At 35.3% G+C, this 24,782-nt stretch overlaps 1 protein-coding gene across 9 annotated transcripts in view; it reads right to left on the bottom strand.

Moving 5' to 3' along the window:
• NIPBL (NIPBL cohesin loading factor) overlaps window positions 1-24,782 on the bottom strand; it is a 163,704-nt gene that overhangs the window by 44,716 nt on the left and 94,206 nt on the right. For 5 of the 9 annotated variants that reach the window (XM_082782995.1, XM_082782994.1, XM_082782998.1 and 2 more), the window contains 2 exons: window positions 15,209-16,747; window positions 90-272 (listed from right to left, as the gene is read on the bottom strand). The exons of 1 other annotated variant lie outside the window; for it this stretch is intronic. In XM_082782995.1, coding sequence (XP_082639121.1) covers window positions 90-272; window positions 15,209-16,747 — 1,722 coding nt within the window. Of the gene's footprint in view, window positions 1-89; window positions 273-15,208; window positions 16,748-19,218; window positions 19,488-24,782 lie in introns of those variants that run through there. 3 more of the 9 variants (XM_082783000.1, XM_082783002.1, XM_082782999.1) reach the window with 2 other exon arrangements.

The following is a 24,782-nucleotide window of genomic DNA, read 5'->3' as shown; positions in this document are numbered from 1 at the left end:
CTATACTAGCCAACTTGAAAAAAGAATCTTTTGTAACGGCAAAATATTAGTCTTCTTTAGCAGTAGGAACAGAATGGTGTACTACTTACATTCAAAAGCGCCTTCACTGTCATTGTCTTCATCAGAACTGATTTCAGCATATTTTGGTTTCTCATTAACTGTGCTACGTTTGCGCTTGTTCATTTTCACACGTTCACAAAGTGGCATGGTGGATTCAATTTCTGCCAGGAGCTCAGGAGGCAACTCCTTTAACACTGACTGATCTATGCTACCTATTAATGGAGAGTAAGAAGAGTCATGTGAACCTGAAGATTAAAAAAAAAAAAAAAAAAGGGACCAACACTACAGTCCTTTTTCAGGAATTGATTACAGTATACCTACTAACAATACCACGGTTAGATATACCTGGATGTATTTGACAGGTCTTTGTAAAACTGTGTATATTGTTCACACTGCAACTGGGAATTAACATAATAAATTGCATAAACATTACTTTCAACAAAATATTTTGTCAGGCATATAAATAAAAACAAATCCAAATTGGTGAATTACATTAGCAAAATGACACCCCTGCTCTACTACCACAACATTTAATCCTATTTTTTTCATTCTCTGCATTTAACAGGTTTTCCTGAAAGGTAAATTAAGGATTCATTGTGTCTCATTAAGTTCTGCTTATTCTCAATCATATCACTTAGTGTATATAAGACAGTAAGCAATCTTTCCTTTTCCAGTAGGCACAATCTGCGGCAGAATCTTCAGGTTCTTATCCCTAAATGTATGCCAAATGATTGACATCTCAAACTGTCTTGGATTTACATCCTACTGATAAGTTTACAACTCAACCCACATTTTTTCTTGATTTTGCTACAAAACAAAGTTGAAAGTTTTTTTTTGTTGTTGTTTTTGTTTTTGTTTTGGAAAGACAAACATCAAGCTGGATCACATCAGGTATCTTTACCACTGACATAACAGACAACATTTTACCATTCTCATTACATTTTGAAACTGTTAGACACATATGCAGTCAGTATGAAGGAGATTTGCAGTCAAATTTTTTAGAAGAGACAAGGAAATCAAATTAATTCAAAATCATTTATTGGTGTTTTGTTTATTTGATGTCATCATTATTTACCAAAGAGCTTTACTGCACAGACTATCTGTTAACTCTCTCCAGCAAAAGAATAACTGCTACTGTCACAAGTGCTCCTCTCTCCTTCCCCAAGGTATACATGATTGTTTAGATACAAAGGAAATCACCTGCTAATTTTGCTAGATATATATGCATATTATATATACATATATATATAGAAACAAAATCTTTCCAAATACCATATTCCAGATGGTTTTTCATTTTTAATTGCATTCACTGTATCAGTAACATAACTTTCTAAAATTTATTTCAATTTTTACACTAATATCCCATCTCCTAATCCAAGTTTAAAGCCTTTTTTCCCCCTTTTTAAAAACCTTCAGCTGTAATTAGAAGAGCCTTAATATTAGAAAACAGTTTTCAACAGTATTTTTAAATTAAATTTAGATGTTTTTTTATACTTCTGGTTTCAACATCTGTCTATAATCAAAAAACTGTCTGTAAGCAATGAAACTTACAATCAGAAAATTATTTTTTCTGTATTTCTCAAGTACATTCAAGCAAGTCCTCTCAGTTAAGTGGATAACAAAAAAAAAAATAATTACTTCAAACATTTTTGAACTGAGGTAGATAAATATCTATAAAATAAAGCTGTTAGTAAGAATTGTCCCTGATTCCCCCAGACCATGGTCACATTTATTTGCCTTAAATTGCAATCTCAGATACTCACCATCTGGCAATAGTACCTAAATTCTCAATATTGTTTGCTACGAAACATTTCACAGCATGGTTTACCATTGTGCTATGAAATGATTATTCCTTGCGGGCTAGGCATTTGAGCAAAGATAGGAAGAGAGGTATGCCAGCACAGACAGATTAGTTCCTGTGTGTGTGCTACCAGCTGACTGGATGCCAGCCAGGTCTAATCTGGAGGTTGCACAGCTGTCTGTGAGCAGTGGTGTCCCCACCCAATACTCTATGTCCCTCCCTTTGTATACCTCTGTAGCATCTGGGGAAAGGTGCAAGAAGGACATTTGCATGTACTTTTTTTAGGACAATTTCCACAGGTGCAGACCTGTGGGCCTGGCTCTCAGTTCTATGCACTGTGGTTAACTGCACTGAAGTCAGCAGAACTACTCACTGACAATAAAATTTACATTAAGTCTGACAAATGAAGGCATTGCTAAAAACAGCTACAAGTAAAGGAACAAAAGATGTGTTAAGATTCACATAGATGTTTTAAAGCTATAAAACAACAGGAATACTTTCTAAAAATGCTTAAGTCTTTCTGAAGCTACTATTAAAAGTATATATATAAAAGCAGAGTAATTACTAAGATCACTTGGTGAGGAAATGAGAAAAGGAAACAAATCAGTAATGAATTGTGTATCCATTGGTAAGTCTTCTGTGACTTAACACACCTACTTAATTTCAAAACTATGTCTGAATGTTTCACAATACAATATTAAGGTTGTGATCATTGCTTTCAGGAACTGTTAGAACAGAATTTGTTCTTTGCTTACACTGTGCACAAAGAAAGTCTCAGTATGATGAAAGGTAGTGTTTTTTTGAGTAGGAAAATCCTTAAAAACAAAACAATAAACAAGAAGCACAGGCTACTATAACTCATAGGAACACCTATTCTTGCTTTCCTTATTGATTTTGAGAATTCTGGGAACAGTCTTTAAAAATAAGTCAACTGCCACCACATTAATTAGACATCAATGAAAGAATAAAAATGCAAATACTGTAAATATTTGAAAAAATAACTATTTCATTTTCAAAAGTCCCAAGTTGTCTTGATTGTGTTATGTTCTCCAATGCTAAACTCAAATAATTGCTTGAACTCCACTCTTGCCAGTTACAGATATTTCAGATAAAATATATAAAGCATTTATTCAATAAAAGAATAGCAGAAAATAAAAAAAAATATTGTACAGGTCTCAATAAGTCATCTTTAAAGATTTTGTATCTTTTACAATCTTCCCTGGAGCAAGCCTGCTGCACATAGTTTCCTTAATCCTGAAGATTGTAAATAACCGAATCTAAAAAGAGTTTTACTCATACAGTTAGGCATGACTGCATGTGTATCAACAATTCTGATATACATGGAAAAGGACTGCTCATCATTATTTAAAGAAATTCAGGGATATTATATACAATGGGACTCCAGTCAATAATATTTTATTTTACAATGTATGCTATGTTGAATCAAGGCAACCCAATCTTCACTAGAAACACGTTACTGAATTCATTTTAGTGCTCCGTATTAAAAATGTACTTCTTATTTGTTCATGGTAGTAAAGAAATACTTAAAGAGAATCCAGTTCATCACAAGAATCCAGTCACACAGCAACAAACATTAGGCTGTAAGCCTCATGCTAATGCCTTTTCAGTTTACAAGATCATTTTCAAAAATGGTTAAAAGAATATATAACAGGAAACCATGTGAAAGCATATACAAAAACGTTTGATCACTTGCAGTTTTTCAATTTGTTTGGTAAGTTTGCTAAGACTTTGTACCTCATTTTCCTGTTTCCACTTCTACCACTTACATTTGCCTCTAGTTTGCATGGCTTTTAAAATAGCAAAGGAGAAAGTAACTATACTAAAAAGTTAGTCCGTAAGTTAATAAGAATGCACCAGGAAACAGCAATGCCTGCAATCGCTAAACAAAATATACTTAGAATGGACTACAGGCATCAGTGTTCTTCAGACATCACTTACACATCACAACACAACAACAAAAGAAATTGCCACCGTAACCAGATCTTTAATTTGTAAGGAATCTCAATGCTGGTGCACTCTACATTAGTGAATCTGAAGGACTAGTCACAGAATAGCTGTAAAAACACTTCAAGAGCTGCAAACATAAACAACTATTTCTTCTTCACCGCTTGTCCAGATCTACACAATGCTGTTTATCACTTGTATACTAGTTGCTTACTAGTAGAGGAAGGCAATGTTGTTTTAGGTCATGCATCATGACCAAAAGGTTTCTTAAGAGAATATACTCAAGAATCTTTAGTTGTTACTAAATATCCACTGACCCAGGACACTTGTTTTCTCACCAGGATTTCTTCACAAAATAAAACACAGTTAAAAAACAGCTAGAGAACTTTAGCTAAAACAGAATTAGTCTGCTATCTTCTTGCCATATTTAGTAAGCTTTTCAAAGGGTCTTGACATGTATAGTAGAAAGTGTTCTACAAACACTAAAATTTTAGTGGATATATTTTTTCCTTTCTTTACATATGGCTTAAAAAACATAGAAAGGCACAGATCAGATTCAAATATTCAGCATTACTTTTTGTTCACAACTTGATATGTGGCTTCAAGTTTGTTAAATAACCTTTAACTTTAGTTAATACTTTCAGAAACCTGATCTTTAGAGGGATCTGAGCTAATTTTGCCTTTAATTTTTTCAGCCAGGTATACCTGCCTGATTCAGGTAAATGTATCCATTACCAGCATTGCCTTCAAGAGAGGAAAGGCAATATCATTATGGACATTTATTGGATCCATTCAATATGGACAGTAGCATGACATTTTGACACAACAGTCAGTGTATTCAGACTAGTTTCACCCAGCTTGATGAAAAAATTTCAGACAAGCAGGTATAGAAAAGAAGTTATGCTTCCTGATGCATTAGAAATCTTTCCAGGATCAGAAAGGCTTGCTCATTCCATTAAATCAAAACCAATGCTAATGAACTCTTATCTTACTTTGATTACAAAGCTGACTTACCTTTACTTTCCAAAATAGGGAAAACAGATTATGTGGTTTATATTTTGGTGTTATCTCCTATGAACTAACCAGCCACAAAGATTCAAAAACATTAAAAAAAAAAAAAGCTACTTCCATAACTGTAAGAAGCAATTAATAGAGTGGAAGCAATCAATACCAGGTTTGTTTATATAGATAAATGGCATGCAGCTGCATCAGGGGAGGGTCAGGCTGGGGGTTAGGGAAAGGTTCTGCACCCAGAGGGTAGTTGGACACTGGGACAGGCTCCCCAGGGCAGTGGGCACAGCACTGAGCTGCCAGAGTTCAGGAAGCATTTGGACAACGCTCTCAGACATATGGTCTGATCTTTGGGTGGTCCTGTGTGGAGTCAGGAGTTGGATTCCATGATCCTTGTGGATCCCCTTCCAACTGAGGATACTCTACGATTCTGTATTCATAATATCTAAATGACCTGTTGCAGATACATCTATTATGGCAAACTAACAAGTGCTTGAAGAAAAATGGCCCCTGAAGTCCATTTCAAAACTTAGGTTTATGTTAATGAAGTCTTTTACATACGTTAGTCTCCCATATATATCAAGTCTTTTCAATTTTTGTGTAATAATTGGTATTAAGCAAAACTTACAGTTAATACAATTTCATATTTCCAATGTCTATATGCAACTTGCATTTTAAAATATAACTTTTCCAAATATCAAGACATTGTATGCAAGAACACAGAAGAGCCTAAAAGGGAACAATGCCACCTGTTTGGGGTGGGGATATGAATCTTAGCTTTCATTTCTCAGTGTTCAGAAATTTAAATTTAGCCACTCTCCGCATTCTGGGAATTCTACACTAGTACATTGTCATACACTTTCGTTTGACATTAAAAATGAAAACAGACTACAAATAATTTTTTTTAGGCACATGAGACATTACCTGACTACTGGACTCTTCTTTGCTGATGACTAGTATATGCAGTCTTGCTGTTATTCTACAGAGGCCAAGCTTACTTCCCTTACAGTCCCTCTCTGAGCATTTGACAGAGGATGTTCCAATGGTTTTAATATGAACTGAGGCTTTGGATTTACCTCTTTTATTTATCATCAGCTTACTTTCTTATCATTCTCAAGTCACCCTGGGTCACTGCTGTAACTACATGGATAAAACATCCTACATTAGACATATACGCAGGAAGGAAAGCTGTTTCTTTCTGGCCTAGCTCAAACAACCCTCAAACTCTTACACTGTATTGAATAAAACACACTGTTACTCCATAATAAAACTGTCTTCACTACTGCAATGGTATAGTCTCACAGCTTAATTCTATTTTGGATGAAGAGCTAAAAACAAAAAAGAGGTTATTGAAGTACCTCCCCACTGTACAAAGATGTTTGGAAAACAAACATGCTTTAAAAATAGTTAAGTACTACTAGAGTATAGCACTCAGGCACTACCGTGCAAAGGCACACATCGCCTGTAAGTGATGAACAGCTTACAGGTTAAAGCTGTAAACTCAGATATCAGTGTGCAAATTTAACAATGTCCTATCCACTGCTATTTTACTTAAAATGCTTCACAACGTTCTTTATATGGTGCACTGAGTCCTTGGTAATCCAAGTAGCTCACCCACCGGCTTCACGCTCCTCCTATAATTCTGTGCCCAAGAAAGCTTTAAGAATGGAAGAGGAAACACAGGCAATGGCAGCCCCTTTCTCAAGGACGAATTTAAGGCATGGGAAAAATACATCTGCTCTTAAGACAGAAGTTCCATCTTTCATCTTGATACTGTGTCATTAGCTGAAAAATACACAGCCAAGATGAATGCTGACCAAAAATAAGCTTAGTAGTCCATTTACTTCAGTGGCTTTCATCTTTGCTATCCCACTCTATATTAAAGTTTGTGGAAGTGTATACAGCTATATCTTTTAAGCAGGATATAGACCCTCTATCATGCCCCTTTAACCTCACCTTTTGACTACATACATGAAGGGACAACACATGAGATCAGCACACACAGAGATGGAGAGTGGGAGACTCAGATCCCTCACTACCACTGCCCAAGGGACTTACGGGAGCCCACAGGATTCTCCACTGTAGAAGATCTGGCAGGAGGGAGACCTAGTGCCAGGAAGAATTACAGAGTCATAGAATATCCCTAGTTGGAAGGGACCCATAAGGATCATCGAGCCCAACTCCTGGCACCACACAGGTCTACCCAAAAATTCTGATCATGTGACTGAGTGCACGGTCCAGTCGCTTCTTAAACTCCAACAGGCTTGATGCAGTGACTGCATCCTTGGGGAGCCTGTTCCAGTGTGTGACCACCAGTGAGGAACCTCTTCCTGATGTTGAGCCTAAACCTCCCCTGCCTCAGCTTGACCCCATTCCCGTGGGTCCTATCACTGGTGACTAAAGACAATAGATTGGTGCCTGCCCCTCCACTTCCCCTCGCGAGGAATTATGTTCTGTACCATCCCATAGAACCTGCTTAAACACATATTTCAAAATAATTTTTCTTTATCTACCCTAATAATGACACAAAGGGAAGGTTCCCAGACTCTGGAAGATTCTAGAAAAGTAGAGGCTCTGTCTCCCTGTAAACATTCCAATCCTCAGCTCTGGCCTTCCCCTGTACTCTGCTCTGGTAAGGCCGCACCTCGAGTACTGTATTCACCTTTAGGCCCCTCACCACAGGAAGGACATCGAGGCTCTGGAACGTGTCCAGAGAAGGGCTATGAAGCTGGTGGAGGGCCTGGGGCACAGGTCCTGTGAGGGGCAGCTGAGGGACCTGGGGGTGTTTAGTCTGGAGAACAGGAGGCTCAGGGGAGACCTTATTGCTCTCTACAACTGCCTGAAAGGAAGGTGCGGGGAGCTGGGGGTCAGCCTCTCCTCACAGATAACTAGTGATAGGACAAGAAGGAATGGCCTCAAGTTGTGCTGGGGGGGATTAGGTTGGAAATTAGTAGGAGTCATTTCCTCTCAGAGCAGTCAGGCACTGGGATGGGTTGCCCAGGGAGGCGGTGGAGTCACTGTCCCTGGAGTGTTTAAGGAAAGGTTGGACATGGTGCTTGGGGACATGGTTTAGTGGGTGACATTGAACCAGGTGATCTTGGAGGGCTTTTCCAACCGTAATGATTCTATGATTCTAAACAGGACCCATTAGGCTGGTTGGTCAGAGAAAAGCCTGGACAAAGCAACCAAGTAATTCCATCATGTATTGGAGGTCATCACTGCCCCCAGCTAAGCCCCACAGATTCAAAAAGGATTTTGTAATAGTACAAAATACTCTTATAGAATCAGGAAATATATTTTGATGCAGGGAAGGGATTTCCAAAGAGCATGCTGAAAGACCCAGGCAGAAAGCAGGGAATACAGCCAACACATCCCCTCCAAAAACTGCCCAGAAGCATCAGAACTCACATTACCTTAGTGTTAATGATTACCTCAAGCTATCCAATTGCTGCAGCAGCTATATCACAAGTTATTTTGTTCCTTATTGCTATTAACTGACTTCTCATCTTTATAAATTGATAAAAGGAACCTAGAAAAGACTAGTTTTGAAAGACACTTTACGAATAATACAGCATTACTCAGAGTGACGTGGAGCAAGATCAGCAATTGAAATAAATGAAGTTCTGCACAAAGAAACTAACTTTTATGAATGAACGTTGTGAAGGAATTACTTTTCCAAAATAGAATTTCACTATTGTTGCTTCTGAACATACGCATTGAAATTTAAGCTAACTCAATATATTGTATTAAAAAGTTAAGGTGTTTTGTACAGATGCAAAACACAGATTTTTTTTCTTGTTGTTTTAATTACTGTTAATCTTTGGAAATAGAAATCTATGGTTGATGCACTTTCCTAGATGTGTATATTGATCAATTTATAAACTCAGCCATGGGGCCTCACCTAGAAAAAAAGACCTTCATTAAATAAAATAAAGTTACACCTCTGAATTTTTCTTCTCGTAAAAGATATACTCCCATTTAAGCAATATAATACAAACAAGATCTTTGCAGAGAACAAGCAAAGCAAATGCCGTGATTTCTAGCTGATTTTCGACTAAAGGTACAACAAGATCTGCTTTTATCTTGCACTAACATTTTTACCCTTTTCTGCTGAAAAAAATCCTAGGAAGCTACTCTTGTTTTTCTTCTTCAAAGCAACTTAATCACAATAAAAAACCAGGCTGCTGATGCTTTAGTTTTTAATATAAAATACTGTTGCTTAGAAGATAATAAATGTTGTTTAGTAGATAATAAAACAGGAAGTATATTTAAGAAACCTTTATTTGATGAAAACAACAATTCAGTAAGTTGAAGGAAAAAAGGTCTCATCCTTTTCATGTTCATTCTTAATGTACCCACAGATCAAAAAGAAACTGCAAATTTCAAGTTAACAGTTCAAATTTTCTTGCACAAAAGCACTCGCCTAAAATGGGTGAAAATGTTGAGCGACTGAAAAGTTCATTTACCAGAAAAAAATGTGAGGCTTTCCACTATTTGCTTTTTGTTGAACTTACCCTTTGCTTAGAAAAAAATGCAACCAAAAGATTTTGACTGCATGTCCTTGCACATAAACTGAGAAATAACATCCTTATTTAGATGTTTAGATACATGAACAAGTCTGCATTGCTTACTGCACTGCATACATTGTAACATCAGATAAATTGCTGGCCCTCATTTTTCCATATTGCAATGTACTGTTGCAACAATTTTTTATAGAAAGTAACTTAAGATTTTCCCAGAAATAAGAGGAACCTGATCAAGCAACCAAGCCCATGAACCAAAGGTAGTTTCAGACTTTCAGTGAAGAAGGTTGATTGCTCGGACAAATTAGTTAACTTTTACACATGTAGTAAGAATAATTTATTATATTTCAAAAGTGAACTAATTAAATTGTGCACTCCTAAATCTGCAGACAAACCATGGTAATTTTGATGAACAAATGTATGACCAAATTAGTAGGTTTGATGAAGTTTATTGTTATTGTTAAGAACTAGATGTGCAACATGTGATGTTCACTTTTGTTACCCAGAGAAGACTTGAGAACTATGAGCGCGAGAATCAGAATATTTACCTTAGCCGCAAATATAAGAGTAGGAAATAACCTAAGCAGCCTCTAGGCAAAATAATGTGCTGAAAATATCTCCTATCATACTGATACCAGATCAACACAAGAAAGGACTCCAGTGTGCTGAATTTATCCAACATCTGCTTCTGAAAAACTAACACCAAAACCAAAGACCCCAGTGAGTATGTACAATGCCAATATGCATTCCAGCATATTTTTCAGGAGAGGACAGACACAATGCCCCCAAAATGATCCATTCTGATGCAAAGCATGCTAAAGAACTGAGATCTTTCTCGGCTGTTGGATTTAGCTCATTATATGTAATTTGTTTTTGGCTTTTGACTAAATGATGCCTAGAGTATTTTTCAAATTGTGATCCTGTTCACAAGAACGTAAAGAAAGAGAAAAAAGGCTTAGGGCTAACAGATTTTTGGCAAAACCAACACATCTTTAAATACTTCTAATGGCATGAGGAACAGCCAGCCACACTTCCAGTCTAGTCAAGCTGGAAAGCACTGGTCACTATTATATCAGGCAAGATGAAAACAGAAAGACTTTCGAATTCTTATGAAAGTGATAGTTTTACTAAAAATCCAATTAAATTTAGAGTTTATATGAAGCTTCAAAGTCTTCAGCTCAGAAGAATTATGAAAAACTCCTTGCTGTAAAACATGAAACAATGTCCTTTGCTTCTCTGAAATGATGTATAATTTACAAGAGAACTTGAGAGAAAATTATAATTTGCTCAATGCACCTAGCATCGCATGCAACTTGCAAGATGCTTAGTGGTTTATTATTCCCTTGTGCTAACGCAGCTTCTACCAGGAACTCCAAAACAGCGATCCCAGATTTCAGATCTGTGGAATTAGGGACTTTCACAACGTTAATCTTTACAGAAGTACTACCTCTAGTAAGTAAACTAAGTTGCAGCATTTTCTTTTCCAAATAAAATATTATTTTACTGCTTGCCTCACTGATTTCAATATGTCTGTTTCAGCATTGAGACTGCTATTCTGTAAATAGATTTGAGTGAACTCTTAATTTCTTGATGTGTTAATATCCACAAGCTAGTTTTCTCACGTTTACCAATTTTGTCTTTATACAAGTCCTATACATGAAGTATTTCAGCAAATGTTTAAAATTAATATTACCCTTTTGTCCACAATTTTCAGCTGTACCAGAAAATATTGGTATCTCTGCTGTACAGCCGAGAAAACTGTGAGAAGAGGTACAAGTTGGTGCAATGAGCCAACGCAATGTGGATACAGTTTTTCATCCTGGAATATTCGTTTCCCTGTAATTCCTAGGTAGAAGATGAACACCTAATTGATTGCTCAAGCTTGACAAGTGACACAGTTTCCAGCAGTGCTAGATCTCAGAGATGAAGCAGCATGTTACCCAAAGCCATAGAATTTTACATTGCTATAGCCTATCACTGACTACATGCTGTAGTTATTATAGGTTCTAAAAACATCATTTGAATTAAATAATAGCAACCAAGTGCATAGGCATAGAACACAGAAATATCTAGAAGCATTGTTTTAGCTCTAGGACATGAAGATGATTGAGCTGCAGTGAAATGTTTAGTTTCTCCTGTAAAAAATATATGAAGAACACCACTGAAGAAATAGTAAATCTTCTTTCAAATTTCAGAACACAGCAGCAGAGAACACAATGTATTTAGGAAGGCTTGCACTGATCACTCAAAACCTGTCTTTACAGTTGTGTTGTAGAGATAATGAAAACCTATAATAACAATCTGCACAATGAAGGAGCAGGATGTGGTATTCGATTTTTTTTTTTAAAACAAACTTTTTTAGATGATACTTGAAGACCCAAATGGCATTTCTGCACAAGTCTTAAAAACACACTTTTGCCCTAAACTAAAACTGGCATTACATATATACTGTTGATTTTGGGAAACCAATCTGCCAAACATATCATAAACCACTTCAGCCATCTCCTTATGCAGAGTTACATTACTCAAATCTATTTCATACTTCATTATTTTTTTCTTGTCCAACATACATCAACTGTGAAACTAGTAACAGCTCCCATCAGCTCCCATATAGCTGATCAGTATAGCTATAAGAAGCAGCAGAGAAGGTATTCACTGAAGCTCTGAAAAGGAAGGACAGCACACATAACCTCACAATCACAAACTTGAAGTGAAAAGTTCCATGAATCTCTTACGATATATATTTGCATTAAAACCAGGATAAATGGCATTCACAGATACTAAAACCAGAAGAAAGAAGTGTTACAATTCATTCTGACCTTTACAAAACAGGCCAGCATAAGGCCCCTTAAAAAAAAACACAAAAACAAGCACTAGGACAGTATTTCCACAACTTCCCTCTGAGACAGAGTGCACCTTTCAGAAAAGTGTTCAAAGATCATAAGACAGAAAAATGGTATTTCTCCCTTGTAAATGTTAAAAGGGACTGTCAGGATGATTCAATCTTAACAGTCATGCACTATGGCTACTCCTCCTATTCATTTATTAACTTATAAAATTCCAAACCTGTCTATAAAATATGTTAAAAATGTTCTAAGTCTTTTTACAGAATAATGAAGGCACATGCACAATGAAGACATGACTTTCAAATTTAAAATTTATTAAAACTATATATAAAGTTATATAGATTTCTGGTTTACAAAACATTCACCTTAGCTTAAAACAAGTGACTTTCCTGAGTTTTATAATGAATTGGCACTAGTCCCTTAAGATAGAATGACTATATAAATGGTGTTTTGAACTAGCTGAACTAATATGCTTTTAAATCAGATTTAAGCTGAATCACAGCAATGATGTTGAATGTGATAATACCAGAAGAAGATATTTTCTTGTGGAAGGGATGGATGACAAAGGAAAAACAAAGGACCAGAAATAAATGTGAGTAAGAGAAAGAAAGAAAAATCAAAATATACTAAGCTATATGAAATAAGAGGGATGGGAGAAGAAGTGAAACAGTGATGCTAAAGGCAACACCAGAAAAGATTTGCTACAATCTAATAAGAAATAAGGGATGAACTAAATAAAGAATGCTTATGAATATTACTTTTCCTAGTGAATTAAAATGTTTATAACTAAAAATGGCAGAGTAAAGCAGTGAACTAGAGTGAGGACGTTGTGGAACTCAGTTGAATACTATCTGTATCAGTCTGCTGGTTTTTGTTAAGTAGACTTCAGCTTATAAAAAGATAGCTTTATGTATTAGGAACCATTTCAGACACAGGAGTTGACCTAATTATTTAGCATAAAATATCCTAGGAAGTAAGTTATCAGGAAGTTGGGCAAAAAGCATAAAACTAAAAATACACATGAAAAATATGAGGTTCAAAGACACTTTCTCCAGAATACACATCTGAAAATTCAAAATTTGACTTGTAAGAAAACGTAGTTACAACATGATTCTCTCCATAAAACCTATTTCTGGTATCTTTGTAAGAATCTTATTCTGGATACAATAGCAGAGACTGACAACACATTATTATTTTTTTTCCTGGAAAGTAAGTCCCAAGTTATTGCAAAATATGTAAGAAACACGTATGACTTCTCAAAACATGAAATACACAAACTTTCCAGAAAGGTTATAAACCTGAGTTTGAAGTGAATGCATTGCTCATGTGTGCTACAGCTACTAGAGTCATGGCAATTGGACAAGTCCTTTAATCCTTTATGCATTACTAAAACATTTTATAAAATAACCACATACTCTAGGCTACAAAGTCTACTTCAGAAACATTTTAGAAAGCATGTATGCACTGTATTTAGCTCTGAGGTAGCTAGAACCTCTAAAAAGTACTAATTCTCTGCACACAGAATTGTATGAATTCATAGCTTATCCTTTTGACAACAGCACAGAATTCCATCTCTATCAAAAACATACAGGTTTCATGCAAAATCTTTAGACGTAGCTGACAGCAAAAAAGTATCATAATTTTATGTCCAACTTCAGATAGCTATTGCTGTTAGCAACGGACTTCTTGCCTGTTCTGAAACTCAGAAGAAAGAAGGGAAATGTTTGTATTTTCAGGATTGAGAGAAAATATTGCACAAGGAGGTTCATATTTTACCAGAAAGTATGTAATACTCATCTTGAATCAAGTCTTTAAAAGTCAATACAATCAAGTTAGTAGAAAACAGATTTAGCACAATAAATTCTTTATACAAAAATCAGTCTGTACACATGCACATAATCCATTATACATTCACAAAGTTAATTTCTACATCACTTATCTACATTATTTCTTAACTTTGAAAAAAAATTTTAATCTCAAATTCATGAGCAATGTTATACCTGTAACTGCATTCATAAATAATCCTGCATACAGCTGCAATCCTCTCCCCTGCCACTTGTTCTGTCTATTTTTGAGACATGACAACTCTGTGAACACAACTATGTAAGAAATGTAAATGCTTTAAATACTAAACATCAAAACAGTAACCCTGACCAGTTAGTAACATTTATTTCACAATGTGAGATGGTCTACTTCAGTTTGAAATCGAAGAAACCAAAATTATAGCACAAAGAAGAAAAGTGGTCATATAAGAAGTGATGAATCTGTAGAAGCAACAACCAAATATTAAACCTGCAAACTATACTGAAAAATATCCTGTCCATATTACTAACTTAAAAATGTCTCCTAGTCGTTTACCAATTCCATTCCTCTTTACGCCTACAGTGGACCTTAGAGACAATGTCTAAATTCTGCTAAAAACAAAACCTTTTTGTAAGTTTGTTACAAGCCTAAAGCGTGGAGGCTCTCCAAAAGTGTGTTGTATTTGTACTTGTAAAAGGCAGGTCGTATTTTTTATTTTTATTTATTTTTTAACTCTGTTGTTATTGCTTATTGTCAAAACATTTATTGGAAAACTACAGTTCAGTCCTCATTAGAAATGTAGAAGAATCTTAGGGCTTGCATAAGTAGTATTTTCCATCACTCCAGCTATGGCTTTATTTATAATAGTACCAGTCCCTTATACAGACACACTTAAAACCAGTTTAAGTAATACATTTATCAGTTATGTTTGACTAGGTAAATTCCCAGACTAACTAGTGTAGCTGAAGTACAGCTTAAAACCATTCAAGTGTCCCCACATTAGGTCTTGCACCAGAGTAAATAAATCATTTCACTTACACTGGAGGAAGATTTTCAGTAACAAGCTCTTAAATGAGTTTCAAAATCACCGTATAAGCAAGCACATCAAACTTTTCTGTTTAATTTCTAACCATAGGATTAGCAAATCTAAAAGAAAAGGCATGTACGAGATATAATGCAATTAACAAAAATAATCTTACCTTTATTAGATTTGGATGACTTGTTCTTGTTAGGTTTAAAACAAGAGCCCCTTGATTTATCTTCTCTATCCTTAATAAATTTCTGCACATCATCCAAAGAAAGCTTCTGAAGGACAACTACAGGCTTAGCTCCTTTATTTAGATCTTCAACTAGACCAATCTTCTCTACTTTGTCCTTCTGTTCACCTTTAAATTCAGTTTTCCTTGACTCCTGAGTGACATTGCCATCTTTATCACGCTTGATTTTTGGAATGACAAAATGTTTTAATGCGCCAGATCTTGCCCCCAACAAATAACTGGGAAACTCTGCTTTATTGTCAGCATGTGCTTTATTACTATCTACTTTACTCTTATTACCATCTGTCCTTCGTTCATCCTTGCTGTTAGGTGATTTAAAACCAGGTTTATCAGGCCTTGATTTACTAGAATCTCCTTTACCTTCCTGTTTAATACGAGGGCTGTCAGGCCTTGATTTCTGATCCCCAGAAGCAAACCTTTCCCTTGATTCACCAGACTCATGTCTATGTTTCCTTTCAAATTTCTCAGTTTTTGAACCATCAGATTTAATACCATGCTTAGAATCATGCTCATTTTTGTTTGATGATCTCAAATACTCAGGCCTTCTAATCTTGGATGGATCTCCTCTGAATCTCTCTGACTCACCCCTGTCCTCAGACTTTTGTTTTAGGCTATCATAGTCACGTCTTGGTGTATCAGAAACTGAACGCCCATCAGGCCTTTGTTTTGCTGGATCTGGTCTACTTTCAGATTTTATCCTTGAAGGATCAGATTTCACATCAGGCTTATGCCTCGATATTTCAATTTTCTTATCTGACAATGGTTTACTGGAGTCCCTCCTATTATCATGTCTATGTTTTGGCGTTTCGGGCCTGCCTTCATTCTTCTGTTGTTTTGGCGTTTCAGGCCTGCCTTCACTCTTCTGTTTGGGCGTTTCAGGCCTCTGTCGTATTTCCTGTTTGCCGTTATTTTGTTTTCCCTCATTTTGTTTCAACTCCATTTGCCTGCTCTCATTTTGTTTTGCCTCTGTCTGTCTGTTATCATTTTGTTTCAGCTCCAATTGTCTTTCGTGTTTGCTTTCATATTTAACTTCTACTTGTTTGTTCTCATTGTGTTTACTTTCCAACCTTCTGCTTTCATTTTGCTGAAATTCCATTTGTCTGTTTTCAATTTGCTGGATATCTGCCTTTTGACCCTCAAAGTCTGTCTTTTTCCTAAAAATCTCTGGATGGTTTTCAGGTTTAAGTTTAAGAACTCCAACAGCGTCTTCTTGGGTAACACACATAAACCCATCATTATACTGCTTAATTTCTTCAGGCTTTTTGATGGCCTCCAAATCCTGAGTTACTGTTGCCTGAGAGTCCGCTCTTCCTGCTTGCTGAAGATCAATACTAACCATCAATGCTGGCCTGGCCCCATTTCCTGCAGAACCTGTCTCCTGAGAAGCTGGTCTACTTCCTCCAGTAGCACCTCCAGCCTCCTGTGGTTTATTTTCTTGTTTTCGCTTTTTCAGAGGTTTATCTGCAAATTAAAAGAGAAAAATCATAAATGATATATGTAGAAAGAGAATGGATGTTCTAGCAAAAATATCCATTCCCACAAATCAATCCCGCTCAGCATGTATGTGCGCATACAACAAAACTCATTGAATTTAAAAGCAAGAATAGAACTTGTCTGGCTAATATTTTTAACATTTTCATCGACTATTGTTCATTGTCAGTCTACCACAGGTGCCAATTAATCATCTTTAAAAAACACTCTCAAAACATATGAAATCCAAGTTCCAGAAAAATTTCCAAAAGAACCATCTAATAAAGAAGCTGCAATGTATAATGGCAAAAAGAAGCAAACAAAAAATGTAAGGTTGAAGCAAAAGTCTACAAAGACAAACTTCAAGTGCACCTTCATAACTGCTTTTTGATGAATACTACTGTAAAATCTTCTCCTCTGCAGATTCAGCCTGCTTCATTGTACATGAAATGAGCAAGGATCTGCAATGATTAAGCCAAAGGTTTTTCTTGCATGGTTTAGTGCATCAGTTGGACTTCATGCATAGTATTGCCAGGGAACACAGGACCAATGTACAAAAAAGGATTGAAATAACTCCAACACTCCATGCTTCTCTGTGAAGCAAAACAGTACACTAAGAGTTGGAGCTTATACCATAACACATATATATTAGGTAGGGGTCCAATACACACTTAAAAGTTTGAGTAATTTCCCTTTGCAACCAAAACACTTCATGGACAAAATAAAAAGTTCAGTGATAATTTTAAGTAGTGTCAAGAGCTTTCTTCTGCAATAATCCTTTCAGTTTGTACTAAAAAATCATCAAGAATAGAATACAGAAAAATAAAAAGTGAGCCAACCACACATGTTGTAATTTGGTAGAATTCATAGAAATTAAAAGCACATGAAAATATCAAAAATAGTATGTTCTCTTCATTTCAACTATAGCCTATTTGTTTTCCCAACATGGTCCTATAAATTAATTACTGCTGTTAAAACTAATAGTTCTGCCTGCACTACAGCTTATATTCTCATTTGTCAACTATCACTATGTAACTTGTTTAAAAACAAAAACAAACAATTACTTTCTCTGTAATCGGGGAATATGATTTTAAGTCTAAGGAATGACTACACATAGGTTAGAAATTCTGTTGTAGCTCTATTGTCAAAATGTCTAGACCACAAATACAATATAAGAAATATAACTTATTTAGTACCTATATTTGTGGTGCTCTATCACTAGATGCAATTAGTTAGCTCTCGTTTTGGGAGCAGGTAAAGTGGTAAGGATACAATCAAGGAAGAAATAAACAAACTCTAAGAATAAAAAAAAAAAACACCTCTCAAATTGTAAACCAGAATTATAATACAATTTCTAACTTTATCTATTTGCAGAAGATTCTTTTTTCAGAACAATGAAAACTTTGAAGGATCATCTCTGAAATTAACATTAGAACACAGAAACAAGTAGTGACATGGTCAATTCCAGTGATGTGTACAGGCTTTTTTTCCTCATCATTCTGATTGTCAAATCTATTTGCACATCTCTAACTTTCTAAAACTCCAGAATTATATACAGTATTTTATGGCTAGACAACAGTAAAGATAGGTACAAAAACTCTATGCAGAAAATGGTCAACTGCAAATAATGAACTTTTCAAAATTCAACAAAAACTTGTAGGAAAGCCTGTCAATTTTATGACAGACATGAGAAGCAAAATAAATTTGCCACATGGAAGGTGAAACATTTTAGCACGGAGATTTTTACTTCTTCTGTAGAACAACAATTTTGGTATTAATATGAGAACTTATATAGATATAAGTTATATAGAATTTCTCTATATCACTGATAAAAAATTTTTTAAGCCTTCATGCATTGACAAAAAACCTTTTTCTCCCTATGACTGAGGCGTTTGACTTCACTAAACTTCATGGCAGATGTCAGGAATGTGAGGAAGCAGAAGCCTCCAACTGATTGGTTTCAAATTTGAATTTCCCTTTCCTTTTATTATTTTTTCAAATACACATGCATACACACACATCACTACCTTATTTCTCAATTAAAAACTCCACAAATTTTGAAACACAAATTAAGAAACCTGTGTTTCTTAAGTCAGTCTGTTTCTCCATTTTAACTCAGAAATATCAGCCACACCAAAAAAAAGTACCATATAGCTCAGATGGTGGATCTAACAGTAGCCTTTAAGACATTACTGTTACCAGTTATCTGCCCCATTCCTTTAACAGAGGTTATCACCTGTAGCAGAAGGGAACACACATTCACATTTCCACAAGTGTGTTTCGTTGTCCAGAGCATCAACTTTAGGCAATACTGAAGATGTTTTGCATTAACCTACCAGACTGAACAAATCAGCTAAGAGCCAAGCAAATGTTTCCTTCTGCTACCCTTACTGTGGGAGCAAGGCAGATGGCCAGGAGCTGTGATGCCTTAAACTGCTGTAGCTGGATCAACCAAAACTCACCTTTCAGAGCCCTCATGCTGAGGGCTCCAAGATTAAACAAGCAAAACAATTCAGGTAGGACCACTTTTCACTCTTGAACTTCCATAACTGACCAGGCTCAAAATGCTGCTCATCTTCCTCATCCAAAATGTCAACTTGTAAGTTGAGAACATATAGACAGATGATCACATCACAACTTGGCGTATTCCCTCTAAACACAGAGCTCCTTTGATGGACCTTCTTCATTTTTCTTGACAACTGAATACTGACATTATAGTATGTTGTTATATCCACAACCTGTTGTGTTGTTATCTGAGAAGAAAAAGATGCCTTCAAAGTTTTCTTTTCCTAAAGGGCAAGGTGATTGCAGACAGAGTTAGATTACTCACAGATTTCTTCATATTTCCAGTGCATCTTGATGGTGAACTTCAGAACAAGACTTGGTCGTTACTGTTTTGCCTCTAAGAGATTTCTGGATCTAGGACAAAAAAGCTGGCCCAAGTATAGGGAAATATCATATTGAATTAGGGCAGAAAAGGTAGGATGAATATATAGTACCACCATCTTCATTGAGTATAACGAAAAAAATCCATTGAATGAGCACAAAACCATTTTAAGTTGCCACAACAGCTGCAGAAATATGAAAGATGAAAAACACCATTGTTGGGCTTCAAGGGCTTCATCAAATCTTGGACTTGCTTTGAGCTATATAAGAATAATTAATAGAGTATTGAGTAGAGAATAATTAACCTCTGCAAACAGATTTCTTCATGTCTTCTCTTTTACAGCCAAACAGATGCAAGTTTGTATAAATCTACCTTGTCAAGGCAAGAGTCCCAGGACCCATCAGGGTCTTGACGAACTTAAGAACTTTAAAAATATCCATTCAAATACACTTTGTATCCTCCAAGGCATAGTTATCCAATCTTCATCCACTTCATTCCACAGACAGTAGACTTTATTATTAGGAACTAGGACTTTGTGAAAATATCAGACCTAGGTTCAAAGCTTGCCACAATTCTGAACAGGTATGCTGAAAAGCTCTTGAGACCAATCAAGTGTGATCAGGATCTTTTCGCTCCAACTCTTTGTAACAGTTTTTCTAACAAAAGGAATATGTAGTTAGCCACAGAAGAGCTTTCTGACTGTATTTGAGACTGGGCATTCAAGTTTGTTTTCAGATACTTTTCTTTCTAGAACTATTTTTTTTCTTTCCCCACCCATACCCCAAGAATGTAGATACTTCCAAAATGATTGCTTGAGCAAATTTATGATGGTTCACAGTACTGTCTGATCCCAGTTATCTTCCTATGTATGCATCTTTTTGGTTTGGCAAATCCATACAGATGTTCTCTTTACATGGCAGCATGCTCACCAAAATGCAATAAAGCGTGGCATTCAAAGCAAGATTGTAAGCCACCTCATTCTAAAATATAGTAGAGATGATGTGTCAAATTAAATGAGTCATAGTGGTGCAAGGAACTAAACATTATAGGAGTGACAATTTTGAAATTAAAAAAAAAAAGGGTTAGCTGGATTTCCAAGTGGTTGTGTCTCACCTGCCCTGTTATGAACAAGATTCCTGCATATAGGTGTGACCTTCATCTTTGGAAATGTCTGTGTGTCATTGTTTGATGAGTACTTTCATGTTTAGAAATTGTTTAATTACTAAGGTACATTTGCATAAAAGCAAATTGCACTGGAGTAACCACAGATATCCCCAAACATATTTCTACTGAAGCTACAAGTTGCTCTACCACATGAAGAACCTCCATCATGAAAACAGATAAAGTTGGAAGCTGAGCAAATGTTATGGACAGAGCCTAGATGAGGGGAGTTGGAATAAAGAAATTTCTCCATTCTTCCATTTAACCTGTAATCTTTCCAAAGCAGCAGTCAGAACATCACTAATGATGAAGACTCCAATGTTTCTGCTTCCTTCAAATCCAGCAATTTTCTTAAGTACTGAATCAAACTCAGCAAATCATCAAAATAGGACAATAGCCTAATATCTTCTAGAACTTCATGTTCTAGCGAAACGAAATGGGTCTTCTAAAAAATACTCGTGAAAAGGTAACGAGTCTAAAAAATGAACCACATGGATGCAGAGCTTTGTTTTAGCAGAATGGTAACATCCCACTCTTAATACTGTTTTGTAGACACTGAAATCCAGAAATTTCTGACTGATCTTGAAGAAACAACAGTTAAATTATCACTTCCCCGTTTACACCATGTAAGGGATTCACTTGGAGACTTCAGATCACAGATAGTTAAATGAGTATGTACTCCTCTTCAGAACTACAAAGAAGATTAATCCTCAACATTGAATTCTGGATGAACCATTTAGATGACTCCAGTACAGACTACTACTACTATTTTTTTTTTTAAGCATAAAAATTTAAGAGTCTTACATTCTTACATTTTAAATTCTGACATTCTTTAGAGATCAAAAGGATATGCCTCCATTCATTTGAAGTGCCACTGATTTGCATTATTTAAATCAACAACAAATGCATTTATACCAAACATATCAGTCCTAAACAGTTATTATTTATTATCAAGCCTTCAATTTTTGAACAACTTCACAGACAAGTAAGCCAGAGGCCAATTCAACTTCACCTTATTTAGGCTACTGATCAAGACAGTTTTCAGCAAACAGTACACAACCATACTCTCAAAAAACAAATCTTTTTTTTTTTTTTTTTTAAACTGATAACCGTTTCACTTTTCCTAGTTATTTTTCACAGATCCCTTCAAAGGTGCCCAAACACCTCATCCCACCAACCAGAAGTGTTTTGCAGACCACAAGAACCTAAACCGCTCAATGTAATCTGGCAGTAAGGAAGTTTTAAATATGAAATTACTTTAATGGTACTTATTAATGGCATGACGATGGTGTGAGGGCACTCATTTTCTATTTCTACCTCTAAATTCAGTGTTACTGACCATGAGTTTGCTTTCACCTCACCTCCCCCCTAAAAATTTCTTCCAAGAACCAAAAAATGAACAATTAAAGAGAACCCTTCCAATCAGTAGAAGAGATTCACACAGAACTACTTCTTCCCCTTGAAGGAGAGGCTGAACAAACACAGGTCTGCAATTTTAGTCTCACTACTTGCTCCCTTACAGAAGAAACTCAAAGAGCTCAGGGATGATCTTGATTATAGGAAGCCTTTCAGAACTGAACATAATTCCAAAGGCTCCAAAATAAACAGAGACTGAGGAGCTTTTGGCAGCTATCATTCAGAGGAAGGGATTTCTGAAAAACTGTATGGAAACAGAAAAACTAATTTTTAGCAGCTCATCAAAAAACTATCAAATCTCTGGTCACTGTGCAAAAGAGAAAGCCCATCAGCAGGGACATGCAAACTCTCTCAGGACAAAGCACAAAAAGATTAAAGGGGGCTCTGACATGCCTTACAGTGTAGCAAACTTCAGAATCTCCATTTTTGTAAAGTTTGGCTCATTTTCTTAAGCATGAAGTAAGTATTAAATATTAAGTGTGTAATTAAAGTAGCTAGAGAATGAAATATGATCTTAGGAATCTTTCTGCTTAAGGATGTCTTGACTCATTATGCTCTGTCTACTACAATAATACTGAAAAAAATAATATAGAAAATAACATGAATTGAACTGCAAAAGAATATAATGAAGCACCTACTCTTCTTTAGAGATTGAAAACCATAACTTAAATTCACTGAATTAAATTTTGCTCTTACAAATAATACTAATTTATGTATAAGGTAGGTTTTTCTCATACAGATGCTGGGTATTATGCGTGTGATTGCTTTGTAATGAATTAGTTTTCTAATCTAAGTTGTTAAAAAAAAAAGAACTGAGCAAAACCTGAAGTGCATTACTTTTGAAATACACATCAGAGCACTTAATTTCACAAGAAAGAAAAAGCAGGTTTAATGAAAAACTACTTATTTTATGTATCGAAGATTATGATGTTGAATTAGTTTTTATTCATTTGTAAGAACAACAAAATTTAAAAGTGACCAAATGACTAAAATTTATCAGTAACATTTTAAATCTCCCTTTCAGATGTTGACTTCATTCTGACATCATAACTTACATTCAAAAATATGTTCAGTTGACTAGATCCAGGAATACTTATGTAGTATAATAATGGAAAAAAACCTGCAGCATCATAGGTTGATGTCAGAGTGAACTAAGTGACTATGATATATAGAAGTTCTGGGCTTGAACTCTTCATAAACTTTATTAATTATACATGCCATTTCTTTATCAAGAGTTAAATCCATCATAGTGAAACAACTATCTCAGAAGGAAATAAAGTCATTATTGTGTAAGTAATGTTATAAATTCTCCCATCTACCTAACAGGTGCAATCAAGGGCACATGCTATATGCAAATTATGTTTAATTCTGTAATCTTAGTTTATGCTATAGATAAAATCAAAATAGACTTCTATTCTGTGAATTTGCTTTCATGTTACATAAGAGCACCAAAAGAAAATAAACACTTTTTAAAAAATATGCAAATGCATTTTTCACTCAATCTGTTTTTCATTCTTTAAATATATATATATATATATATATATATATATATATAAATACAAAGTACTTTTTCCTAGATAGATGGAAATTTTCCAGCACTTTACTGCAATTTTTCAAGATAGAAGAAGAATTTCTTCCTCTTCCATTTCTTAAACACGTCTGAACACAAAACAAAAGGAATCTCTTAACTATAGAAATTGAACATTGATACACTACTTTTTCTTGGGAGGGCCAGTTTTATCTATTACTTAACACTGCAAAATGCAGACCTAACAAAAGTTTATATACACAAATCATATAATATATAATTCTTACATTATCCTACTACATCAAGACATAATGATTTACATTTTACACTGTTTCCTCTCACCTTCTTGTATTAGTCACTCTAAATTTCTGCAAGATTACTATACAAATACCTACACTTGTATCTCCAGTTTTAAGAAAATAAAAGCCCTATAATGTATTTTTGGAAATGAATGGTAATATACTGGTTATGATTACACATTCTGTCATTTCATTCATTGGCTACATAAAATTAGACATAAACAAACTATTAATTCTTAATAGTGTTCTAATATTTTTCTCTTCAAGAGACTTTGGGGGAGATGGGGAAAGGGGAGAAAGGGAGAGGACCTGGTTACGAACTTAAAAGGTAAGAGAAAAATGTTACTTACCTATAACTGTAGTTTTGATAGTTTTGCTCCGGCAGATTCACACTCTTGGGATGTGTGTCTCTGCTGCTATGGGCTTGGAACGAACTAAAAAAAGAAGGGCCCACAGCAGGCATCCAAATGCCCCCTAACTGATCCAATTATTGGAAATAAAGTTATTACAGCTTCACCTCCTAATTCAAAGAATCCATAGTAAGATTCCAAATAACTGGGTAAAGTGGATCCTCAGAGATAAAATATATAGGGAAAAAACACAGATACGAGTAGGTTTGTCTCATTTAAAAAACGCTTCTAATGCTTTTAATGTTTTTCAGTTAAAAAAAAAAAAAAAAAAAAAGTATTAGCCTCCCCAGTAAAATGGTTAGTGATTAATTGACTTTTAATCTGA

This window comes from Aythya marila, assembly GCF_965140915.1.
Source record: "Aythya marila genome assembly, chromosome: Z".
Classification (NCBI taxonomy): domain Eukaryota; kingdom Metazoa; phylum Chordata; class Aves; order Anseriformes; family Anatidae; genus Aythya; species Aythya marila.
The sequence above is the reverse complement of the archived record's forward strand: the minus strand, read 5'-3'. Positions and strand labels throughout refer to the sequence as shown.